This window comes from Talpa occidentalis, unplaced genomic scaffold, assembly GCF_014898055.3.
Source record: "Talpa occidentalis isolate TD23 unplaced genomic scaffold, MPIMG_talOcc4v2.1 talOcc4.15, whole genome shotgun sequence".
Taxonomy (NCBI): domain Eukaryota; kingdom Metazoa; phylum Chordata; class Mammalia; order Eulipotyphla; family Talpidae; genus Talpa; species Talpa occidentalis.
In genome coordinates this window covers 44,664,617-44,677,362 of record NW_023601543.1, presented here as the reverse complement: position 1 = coordinate 44,677,362, position 12,746 = coordinate 44,664,617, and the positions used below count along the sequence as shown (strand labels likewise).

The window sequence follows — 12,746 nt, the reverse complement described above, 5'->3', positions numbered from 1 at the left end:
TATATGTACTACATCTTCTTGATCCAGTCATCTATTTCTGGGCATTTGGGTTGTTTCCAAAGCTTAGCTATTGTAAACAGTGCTGCTATAAACATAGGGGTGCAGGTGCTCTTTGGAATTGATGTTTCTGTGTCCTTTGGGTAAATACCTAGTAGTGGAATTGCTGGATCATATGGAAGTAGAGCATCCTTTATTTCTACAGATGAGTGGGATACATTTTTTTAAAGGTGATGTTGCAGGCAAACGATGGCAGCAGAGTGAAGATACTGGACTCACCTTGAACACATACTCATAGTGAGGCTGCAGCAGGAAAAAACCAGTAACTCCTGAAGGAAAAAAAATGTGATAACACCATATGCTAGAATAAACATCTTCTAGGAGTCATGCCTATATCAGATGAAATAGACTTTCACTACTACTATTTAACGTAACACCAGAAGTCCTAGCTAGAGCAATTAGGCAAGAGAAAGCAATAAAAGGAATCCCAGTTGGAAAAGAAGAATAAAAGTTATCATTTGCAGATGACATGATAATATACACAGAGAATCCTAAAGACTCCACCAAAAAAACAATAATTAAAACAATAAATCAGTTTAGCCATTGCAAAGTTATAAAATCAATACACAATATCAGTTGCCTTTCTTTATGCAAACAATTATATAGAAAAGGAAGAAAATTTTTTAAATATCCCATTCACAATTACACTCCCGAAAATTAAATACCTAGGAGTAAACCTATCAAAGAAGGTGAAGAACATATACAAAAATTTGTTAAAAGAAATAGAAGACACAAAGAAATTGAAAGATATTCTCTACTCATATGGATGGGAAGAATCAACATTGGCAAAATGTCCATCCTACCCAAAGCAACATACAGATTCAATGCAATCCATACCAAATTACAATGGCATTCTTCAAAATATAGAGAAAAGGTTAATGAAATTCACATGAAATCAAAAAGACCCCAAATAGCCAAAGCGACCCTGAAAAAAAAAGAGGAAGAATGGCAGTATCACTCTTCTAGACTTCAAACTATACTGTAAAGGTGTAATAATTAAACCGCATGGTACTGAAACAAAAACAGACATACAGACCAATGGAATAGATTGAGAGCCCAGATATAAAATCACAGATAGATGGACAACTAATCTATGGCAAAAGAGTGAAGCTTATACACTGGAACAAGGAAAGCCTCTTCTATAAATGGTGTTGGAAAAGCTGGACAGCAACATGCAAAGAAATGTAACAACCATTATCTCAGACCATTCACAAAAATCAATGCAAAATAGAAAAAAAAAGACTTGGATATAAAATATGAAACCACAAAATCAATAGAAGACAGGCATAACAATTCATGACATGGGTTTTGGAGGTATCTTTGCAGATTCATCTCCAGTAGCAAGGAAAACAGAATATAATCAACTGGGACTACATGAAGCTAAAAAGGTTCTGTGCAGTGAAAGAAACTGTAACTAAATAAATAGACACTTCACTGAATGGGACAAAATATTTGTACACATACATCTGACAAGCTGATAGCCTAAGGACATTTGTGATTACACTGAGGGCCCACTCGGATAGTCCTAAATAATCTTCATTTCATACTTTTTACATTAATCACACCTGCAAATGTTCTATGCCATATACGGCAATGTTCAACAGGTTCTGGATACTAGGACTTGGATATCTTTAGGGGCTATTATTCAGCATCCCACAGTTCACCTTCTGGATTATAAAGATCCATACCCCTCACACATGCAAAATACACTGCCCAACACCTCCCCAAACCTCAATATATTACAGCATCAACCCAGTTCAAAATCTCTTCTAAATATCAAAAGCCCAAAAGTCCCAAATGCCATCATCTAAATCAGGCATGGGTGAGAATATGGCATAATCCTGAGGCAAAATTCTCCATCTGTGGACCATTGAAACTAGAAACAAGTTATCTGCTCTCAAAATACAATGGTGGGACAGGTTTAGGATATGAGTTATAGAAATTCTCATTCTAAAAGGGAAAAATTCAAAGGTAGGAAGGAGTCAAAAACCCTAAGCAATTTTGAAAAAGGACAAAATAATTAGGTTTCAAGGCTTGGTAGTGATCCTATGTGGTTTGAAAGTCTGTTTTCTATGTACAAGGCACCTTCTTTTAAGTCATCCTTCCTTTTTCTAGAAAGGTAGCACGTGTTTACAGCTGAGTAATTTTTATCAGCCAGCCTCTTGACTGTAGAATTTTGGGAGTCCAAAAATCTTCTTTCATCTTGTCTTCTCTCTGTCCCTTGGTAGCTTTTCTGCTGGTATAGCATTCTCAAAAAATTTGCAGGTCTTACATGTATGTCATGGGAGTTCATGCCATTGGACAAGGTCTTTCCCCAGATCTTTCCTGGATAAACCCATCTCTATTTCTAGATTCTGCTGAGATGGTTGAAGGAATCCATGAGGCACATGCCCAATCTGTTCAAAGAACGCTGCAAGTGAATGAATACTCTGATCTTTTGATCTTTCTGGAGCACTAAAAAAAAGGTTCAGCCACACCCCTGACCTTTTTTTCTAGTGCATGCTTTCCTGAGGGCAAATCTCTAAATTTTATCATCTTTTCTAATGTGGTTAGACTGAAAATTTCATCAAGTCCTGGTTCCTCTCAAATTTTAATATAAGCAGCAAGGAAAAAATCATAATGTCAATATTTTGCTTGAAAATCTCCTCAGCTAAATATCCAAGTTAATCATTTATATGTTCTAATTTCTACTTAACTGCAGGACACAATTCACCTCAGCTTCTTGGCACTATATCAACATGAGCCCTTTTTTTTCCATCAAGTTTCCAACAGCATGTTCCCCATTTCCTTTTAAGCTCAAACCAGCAAGGCCTTTATTTATCATCCATATTCCTACTTAAAGTCTGTTTAAGGCAATCAAGACTTTTTTCATCATGTGACTCTTCTAGTATTCATCAACTCCAAAGCTACTTTCACACTTTTTAGATAATTGTTACAGAATCACCTCACTTCCCAGTATTAAAAGTTGCTATTATTTTCTTATTTCTGCTGTAATGATTATAAATGCAATGGCTTAAAACAACACACATTATTTTCTTACAGTTTTGGAGGTCAGGCATCCAAATGAGTCATTGAGGACTTAAAACAAAATCAAGATGTTAAAAGGGATGATTTCTTTTGAAGGCTCCAGGGGAGAATATGTTTCTTGCCAGCACTGGCCTCTACAGGCTGTAAGCATTCTTTGACAATCTTTGGCTTATAGCTGCATCATTCCAATCTCTTTCTGTTTTATATTCTGAGCTCCCTCTGCCTTCTTCTTTTTCATTTTTTTATTGAAGTATAAATGACATAAATAGATAAATATCTACTTATCTAACATCATATTAGTTTCAGGTGAACAACATAATGATTTGACATTAAACACAATGAGAAAGAATCAGCACAATAGGTCTATTTCACATCTATTAGCAATTTTTCAAATTTGCAATACAATCTTATTGTCCATAGACTCCATACTGTACACAGCATCCCTGTGGCTTATTTATTTTATAACTGGAAATTTGTACCTCTTGATACTCTTCACCCATTACCTCCACTCCCAAACTGCCTCCCCTCTGATAACAATTTGTTCTCTGCAAATATGTTTTGCTCACTCATTTGTTTTGTTCCTTTATCTTCATCATATGAATAAAATCATATGGTATTATTCTTTCTTTATCTGACTTTTTTCACTTAGCATAATGCCCTCTAGGTTCACAAATGGCAGTAATATTTCATTCTTTTTATAGCTGCATTATATTCCATTACATATAAATATAGGTCATGCTTTCCTCAATGACACTTTGGTCAACAACAGAGTGCACATATGACAATGGTCCTAGTAGGTTATACCATGTAGCCTAGTTTCATCAAGTCCTGGTTCCTCTCAAATTTTAATATAAGCAGCAAGGAAAAAATCATAATGTCAACATTTTGCTTGAAAAATCTCCTCAGCTAAATATCCAAGTTAATCATTTATATGTTCTAATTTCTACTTAACTACAGGACACAATTATTTGGCTTATGTAGTAAGCCAAACCATCTAGGTTTGTGTGATTACACTCAATGACATTCACACAAGGAAATTACCTAATGATGTATTTCTCAGAATGTAGTCCCATTGTTAAGTGATGCATGATGGTGCATATGTAGAAGTATACACACATATCCCATACAAACACACCATATCTTACTTATCCATTTATCTATCAATGGACACTTAAGTTGTTTCGTATCTTGGCTATTGTAAATAATGCTTCAATGACAAAGCGGTGCATATACCTTTTCAAGTTAGTGTTTTCATTTTCTTTGAATAAATACCCAGAAGTCAAATTGCTGGATTATAAAATAGTTCTATTTTTTTTTTTTGAGGAACCTCCATACTGTTTTCCATAGTAGCTGAAACAACTTACATTCCCTCCAATAGTGTGTAAGGGTTCCTTTTTCTCCACATCATCACCAATATTTATTATTGCTTGATTTTTTGATGATAGCCATTCTGAGAGATGTGAGGTGATATCTCAATTTGGTTTTAATTTGCATTTCCATGATGATTAGTGATGCTGAACAACTTTTCATGTGACCTGGTTGTCTGAATGCTTTCTTTGGGAAAAAATCTATTTACCTCTGACCATTTTTAAGTCAGATTGTTTTCTGCCTTCCTTTTATAAGGATACTTCTGATTAAATTTAGTGTCCACCTGGATGATGATCATCCAGAATAATACCTGTCATCTCAAGCTCCTTAATTTAATCATACATTCAAAGTCTCATGCCATATAAGGTAATATTTAAAAGTTCTAATAATTAGGACCTGGGTATCCTTGGAAGCCGTTATTCAGTCTTCCACAAAGGTAGCTAAAGAAATTTTGCATGCCCTGCAACATGGATGGAGCTAGAAGGAATTATGCTCAGTGAAATAAGTCAGAAGGAAAAAGAAAAATATGGTATGGTTTCACTTATAGGAGGAATATAGGGGAACCAAATAAGATATCAGGGGAAAAATAATAACAAAACAAAACAAAACAAAACAAAAACAAATAGACAATTATAAACCAGAGACACGCTGCAAGGGAGGAGGAGGGAGAGGGATCAGAGGGAGGGAGAGAGGAGCACTGGTGGAACTGTGGTGATGGTGCACGGGTACATGGGTGAAGGAAATGCTATGGGGACATACCTGAGGTTGGCGGGGGTGGGGGGGGAAGCAAACATTGTTTAGAAATGAACAATGATGTAAAATATATATATAAATTTTAAAAAAAGAAATAAAAACTAAAAAAGAAATTTACATGCCCTAATTTTTAAAAGTTAACGGTGTAGTAACTTGTTTAATGTGAAAAGTTCATCACTATAAGTATTAGATTAAATAGATTTTTCAATATTATCAACTAGTTCATTATATGACAAAGTATTAAAGACTTAAAAACAAGTTCCTTGTCTGTACTCTATATAAATTTAGCACATATTCAAAATGGAAATACAGGTTCTAAGAAAAGGGAGATACATGTTAATTAAGCATATACTTGGAATGAAGACAGAATATTTCCTGGTAATAGTCATGCCCTATGTTGCAAAGAGTTCCTAAAACATATCTAAAATTATCAAGCCTGTTTAGGATATACAGTGTTAGAAACTTAGATTCCAGAAACTCTAAATTCCTTTTCAGATTCAGTTTAATAAAGCAATACAAGATCAGGAAAAATTAAAAGCAAAGAAACCAGCCTGTACTGAATAATGCTTTGAATCTAATAGGCCGGCCAATCTCCTTACCTAAGCTGGAATAAATGTGACTGAGAATACGAGCAGGTTGTACTCTGATAGGGTACACCTCAGCAATGGTCTCCACATCAATCCCATTGTCTTTCAAAATTGACTTGATCTCTTCTGTCTCTGCCAAAATGGAGACTAGGGAAGAAAGAAGATGAAATGAAGAGAAAATTTTATTTCAACAGATACCTAAAAATCTCTCATTACATAATTTTTTTGAAGGGGGAAAAAGGGAAATGGGAGGAAATTATCAGTTATTCAGGAACTTTGATGAAACAAATATCATCCCAGATACTTACCAATAACAATTTCTAAGTGAAAAAGGGGTAGAGGTCTTATGACTTGAGTATTAGATTTTGCTTTTTGGCTATATACCTATGTACTCCTAGAGAATATCACCTTCTTTTATACTTGGGATTCAATGTTTAAGTAGGAAAAAATCATTTATGAGGCATGTTATAGCTTTAGTAAGAGCTGAATCCCCAGACTCTTTCATACACATAGACTTAAGATCAGGACCAATAATGTGAAGGTAAAAGAATACTCTAATGGAGGGGGCGGATCAACATGGTGGTGAGGAAATGCTGCGAGTAAGGTCTCCCATTAAAAAAAAGTTAATAGGGAGGAAAAGCGGCAGGTCCCAGTGAGAACTGGGACACGGAAGATAAACGGACGACTCCAGCAAACTACCCGAAGAAGAAAGTTGCCATAAAAGAGGACTAGAAGGGAGGAAAGCTCAGAACCCTGCTACCCTCCCCCACCAACAAAGTTGGCACTCTCCAACCAACAGAAAGGAGGAAAAAAACAAACAAACAAAAAAATTAAAACAACCAACAAAAACAAACTACGCATCAAGCAGGACTGTGAGTGGAAAGGAACTATTTCAGCCACCATACCCCATGAACTGGAACTGTGGAGAACCCTGCAGGATTCGCCTCGGAGGTGAGCTAACTGCTCCAGGCGCCATTAGAGAAAAACAAAGACTCCCGGAGACCTACAAATGTTAGGGGGAAAAGGATTCCTAAAGCTAATTCCATACAGGCTTTGTGGACTCCACCCCCACCCTAGGCCAAAGCCAAAGACACTGGGAACTCCAAATCCCATCACCACCAAAGGGAAGGTGGCTGGGACCTGAGGGTGGGGTTAAGCAGCCAGGTTGGTATAAAGCCAGATACATGGGCTTTGGAGGGGTTCCCCCATTTTGGCTCTCCGCCAGCTCGCAGCATCTGGCCAGCTCTGAGAGTGCTTTTTGGGTTTCCAGGTCGTCGGATTGGGTAGGACGCATTAAAGACTTTATTTCCCTATTTTCTCCCTGAGTTGTGCATGTTCCTTATTTCCTTTTCCCTTGTAAATAAACCTTTTATTAACCTTTTGTGTATGCCTGTAGTGGAGTATTAAGTCCCTTTTAAGCATGTGGGTAAGGACCACAGACAGGCAACCCGTTCAATATCGGGGCTGCTCTATAACAGCTTGGCGCCCAATGAGGTTTCCAAGCTTCACCCGTGGTTGACCAGCCCAAAGTAATTTTTCTTGCGTTGGTCACCATAAACCCACAGACAAGCAACCATTCAATATCAGGGCTGCTCTATAACACAAACAGCCCCAGGACAGCCAGTAAGCTTGTGCAGAGAAGCGGCACGCTAGAAAAGCAAACGCGGATCGTGGCTGCCCAGGTCCCCATGCCTGCAACCTAGTCTTGCGGGGAGACGCGCAGGGGCCCTCACTGAGGTAAATATCCCTCACTGAGTAATCAGAAACCAGGCGCGGACACGGGAGCGGGGTGCAAAAGGCGCCATTTCTGCGGACACTGAACTGGGCTACAGCCCGCATCCTGGACCTGAGAGCTTTGGAACTGAGACCCGGGACACGAAATTTGGGGCGTGGGTTTCCCATGACAGTGGGGCACAAGGCAGACACAGCACCCCAAAGCCATTGAGGCTTTCCCCACCACTCCCACTCTGTTCCCGTCCCACGGGGTGAAAAAAACAGCTCCCCAAGAACACTAGGAGAGATCTCTGGTGCCACCTAGCGACCAGAAAAACAATCACCAACACCCCATAGAACAGGGAACTTTCTTCAGTAAAGACTGCTTGAAACCAAGAGGTGGCTCCTGGAGGAGCCAGAGGGGAGCGGAGAAGTTCACCCAAGATGCCGGCCAGTCCCAGCAACACAGTGTCCCAATGCATACGGCAAATTAGAAAACAGACAGTAGGGAGTAGAAGAACGACACGCAACCTAGCAACTCCTCAGGAAAAAAGCACACCACAAAAAAGAAAACCACCCCCCAGATTGCAACGACAGTAACTTGGAAGAACTAATGAGCCTTCCAGAAAGAGAATTTAAAATTGCCATGATTAAAAAACTTGACAGAAGTCATAAAGAAAAACAATGATAAGGGAAAAATAATCAACAATCAGAAGAATGAAATTGAGTCCCTAAAGAGGGAAGTGAAGGAAATACAGGCGATCAAAGAATTAATGGAGGCACTAAAGACCTCTGGGAAAAGCAATGAAAGCAGAACAGATGAAATGGAAGAACGAATAAGTACTCTTGAAGACACAGAAATAAAAAGAACCAAAACAGAAAAGGAAAGAGAAGTAAGAAGAAAAAAGACTAAAGAAAGACTTTGGGAACTATCGGACTCCATGAGGAAAGGAAATATAAGAGTTATAGGAATACCAGAAGGAGAGGAGAGAGATGTAGGAACAGAGAAAATATTCCAGGAGATAATTGAAGAGAACTTCCCAAACGTGAAGAAGAAGCTGAAAATTGATATACAAGAAGCAAGAGGAACACCAAACTTCCACGACGAAACGAAAAATACAGACAGACACATAATAGTAAAGCTCCCAAGAATCCAGGACAAGGAAAAAATAATGAAGCTGACAAGAGGGAAGAAACAGACAACATTCAAAGGAAAACCAATCAGGCTGACATCAGACTTCTCCGAAGAAACACACAGGCAAGGAGAGAGTGGAGGGACATAGTCAACAGACTCCAAGAATACAGATGTCAACCAAGAATACTCTATCCCGCAAAGCTCTCCTTCCTCTATGAAGAAAGAATAAGGACTGTCCCAGACAAACAGAAACTATGGAATTTCATTACGACTAAACCCCCACTCCAAAAAATACTACAAGGAGTCCTAAAGCCAGAACTTCAGAGGGACGAATAACAACGAAAGAAGATCAAAAAAAAAGTTATTAAAAGAATAAATAAATAAAATCAAAGGAAGGACTAACACAATGGCAAATACAGATGCTAACATATCAATATTAATTATAAATGTAAATGGAAGAAACTCTTCAATAAAAAGACACAGAGTTGCAGGCTGGATTAAGAAACAAACCCCAATCTTTTGCTGTCTCCAGGAAACACATTTAACTACAAAAGATAAAAATAGACTCAAAGTTAAAGGATGGAAAACAATCCTACAAGCAAATGGACCAAAAAAGAAAGCAGGAACAGCTATACTTTTATCAGATAAAACAGATTTCAAACTCAAAAAGATAAAAAGCAACCCCAACGGTCACTACATTATGATCAAGGGGACAATACTTCAGGAAGAAATAACACTCATTAACATATATTCACCAAACGAAGGAGCACCAAAATATATCAGACAACTATTATCATCTCTGAAAACAGACATCAGAGAAAACACACACGTAGTGGGAGGCTTCAACACACCACTATCAACAAAGGATAGATCAACGAGACAAAAAATAAGTAAAGACACTAAAGCTCTAAATAAGGACCTAGAGTGCTTGGGCTTAACAGACATCTATAGAACACTAAACCCAAAAAAAAGGAGTACACATTTTTCTCAAGTGCACATGGATCATTCACCAGGATCGATCACATACTGGGACACAAGACAAACATCAACAGATACATCAAGATTGAAACCATACCAACCATCTTTTCTGACCACGAAGGCATCAAACTAGAAATAAACCATAAAAAGAAGACAAGGAACTCCCCTACCTCAGGGAGATTGAAAACCACACTACTGGAAGACCACTGGACTAATGAGGAGATCAAAGAAGAAATTAAAAAATTCTTTGAATTGAATGACAAGGAGGACACCAATTTCCTAAATGTATGGGATGCAGCAAAAGCGAATAAAAGAGGAAAATATATAGCAATAGAGGCTCACATCAAGAAACAAGAAAGAACTCAAAGAAACAACCTAATTGCGAAGCTCAAAGAGCTATAAAAAGAACAACAAAAAAGCCCCAAAACCAGTAGAAGAAAAGAAATAAAAACCAAAGAAGAAATAATGAAATTGAAACTAAAAAAACAATCCAAAGATCAATGAAACAAGAGCTGGTCTTCTTCGAAAAAAATCAATAAAATAGACAAACCCTAGCCAGGCTCACAAAGGAAAAAAGGGAGAAGCACAAATAAATCGGATCATAAATGAAGAGGAGAAATCACAAACGGACACAGCAAGAAATCAAAAGAATAATCAGTAACTACTATGAACAGTTATATGGAAACAAGTTCAGCAAATCTAGAGGAGATGGACAAATCCTACAACTCTACAATCACCCAAAGCTAGATAAAGAAGAAATAGAACACCTAAACAGACCAATTACAAGCAGCGATATTGAAATGGTAATCAAAAACCTCCCCAGAAACAAAAGCCCAGGACCTGATGGATTTACAAATGAAATCTATCAAACATTCAGAGACGAATTAGTGCCTATCCTTCACAAACTCTTCCAAAAAATTGAGAAGGAAGGGACAATACCAAACACGTTCTATGAAGCCAACAATACACTAATACCAAAACCGAACAAGGACAACGCAAAAAAGGAAAACTATAGGCCAATCTTCCTAATGAACACTGATGCAAAAATCCTCAATAAAATTTTAGCTATTAGAATCCAACAATGTATCCATAAGATAATTCACCACGACCAGTAGGATGCATGCCAGGGACACAGGATGGTTCAACATCCGAAAATCAATCAACGTTATCCAACACAATCAACAAAAAGAAATATAAAAGCCATATGATAATATCAATAGATGCTGAGAAAGCTTTCGACAAAGTGCAACACCCATTCATGATAAAAGCCCTTGAAATTCTTGGGATACAAGGAACATACTACAACAATCATAAAGGCCATATATGACAAGCCAAACAGCCAGTATCATTCTCAATGGCGAAAAGCTGAAAGCATTTCCATTAAGATCTGGAACAAGACAAGGATGTCTACTCTCACCACTGCTTTTCAATATAATACTGGAAGTCCTAGCCAGAACAATAAGACAAGAGAAAGACATACAAGGAATCCAAATAGGAAAAAGAAGAAGTCAAACTATCACTATTTGCAGATGATATGATAATTAACATAGAGAACCCCAAAACTCCACAGAAAAACTAATTCAACTCATCAATCAGTTCAGTAAAGTGGCAGGATAAAAAATCAACATGCAAAAGTCAGTAGCCTCCCTATACACAAACAAGAAAATCTGAAGAAGAATCAAAAAACAACATCCCTTTTATTATCGAAACAAAAAAAAAAAAATCAAATCTTGGGAATAAATCTAACAAAAGAGGTAAGGACTATACAAAGAAACTATAAAACACTGTTAAAGAAATAGAAAGACACAAAGAAATGGAAGACATCCCTGCTCATGGATTGGAAGAATAAACATTTTCAAAATGGCCATCTTACCAAACCAAAAGCAATATACAGATTCAATGCTATTCCAATAAAAATTTCAATGTCATTCTTCAAAGAAATAGAACAATTATTGATGAGATTCATATGGAATCATCAAAAACCCTGAATAGCCAAAGCGCTCCTGAAAAAAAAAAAAAAAGAAGGGAATGGAGGCTTCACACTCCCAGACTTCAAACTATACTACAAAGCCATAATCATCAAAACTGCATGGTATTGAACAAGAACAACACACAGACCAATGGAATCGAATAGAAAATCCGAAATAAACCACAGATTTATGGTTCAACTAATCTTTGACAAAGGAGCAAAGACTATGCATTGGAGCAAGAAAGCTTGTTCAATAAATGGTGCTGGGAAAACTGGTCACTACATGCAAAAGAATGAAGCTTGACCACTACCTCTCACATACACAAAAATCAACTCAAAATGGATTAAAGAACTAGACATAAGACCTGAAACCATAAAATACATAGAAGGAAAATATAGGCGAAACACTACTGATATGCACATCAAAGACATCTTTACAGACACATCACCCAAAGCAGTGATAGTGAAGGCAAAGATAAACAGCTGGGACTACATCAAATTAAAGAGCTTCTGCACAGCAAAAGAGACAATAACAAAAACAAAGAGAAACCCCACCGACTGGGAGAACATTTTTGCACCAACATAATGATAAAGGACTGATCACAAAAATCTGCAAAGAGCTGATGAGACTCAACAACAACAAGAAAATAATCCAGTCAAGAAATGGGCAGAAGAGCTAAAAAGAAACTTCTCTGAAGAGGAAATGCAAATGGCCAACAGGCATATGAAAAAATGTTCAACATCACTTGTATCAGGGAAATGCAAATCAAAACTACCATGAGATACCATCTTACCCCAGTGAGAATGGCACATAGTAAAAAACTAGCAACAAAAAATGTTGGCGAGGATGTGGAGAAAAGGAACTTTCCTGCACTGTTGGGGGAGTGCAAACTGGGTCCAACCACTATGGAGAGTTGTGTGGAGATTTCTGGACCTACTAAACATAGAGCTTCCATATGATCCAGCAATTTCCACTCCTAGGTATTTACCCAAAGGACACAGAAACTCAATTCCAAAGAGCACCTGCCCCCTATGTGTTTATAGCAGCACTGTTTACAATAGCTAAGCTTTGGAAACAACCCAAAGCCCAAAAATAGATTACTGGATTAAGAAAATGTGGTACATATACACCATGGAATATTTCTCAGCATTCAAAAAA

The 12,746-nt window shown here is 37.5% G+C and overlaps 1 protein-coding gene across 1 annotated transcript in view; it reads right to left on the bottom strand.

Moving 5' to 3' along the window:
- Positions 1 to 12,746, bottom strand: part of PHKA1 (phosphorylase kinase regulatory subunit alpha 1) — a 110,125-nt gene that overhangs the window by 49,379 nt on the left and 48,000 nt on the right. Inside the window, exon 14 of the mRNA XM_037511643.2 lies at positions 5,805 to 5,939. Coding sequence (XP_037367540.1) covers positions 5,805 to 5,939 — 135 coding nt within the window. The remainder of the gene's footprint in view (positions 1 to 5,804; positions 5,940 to 12,746) is intronic.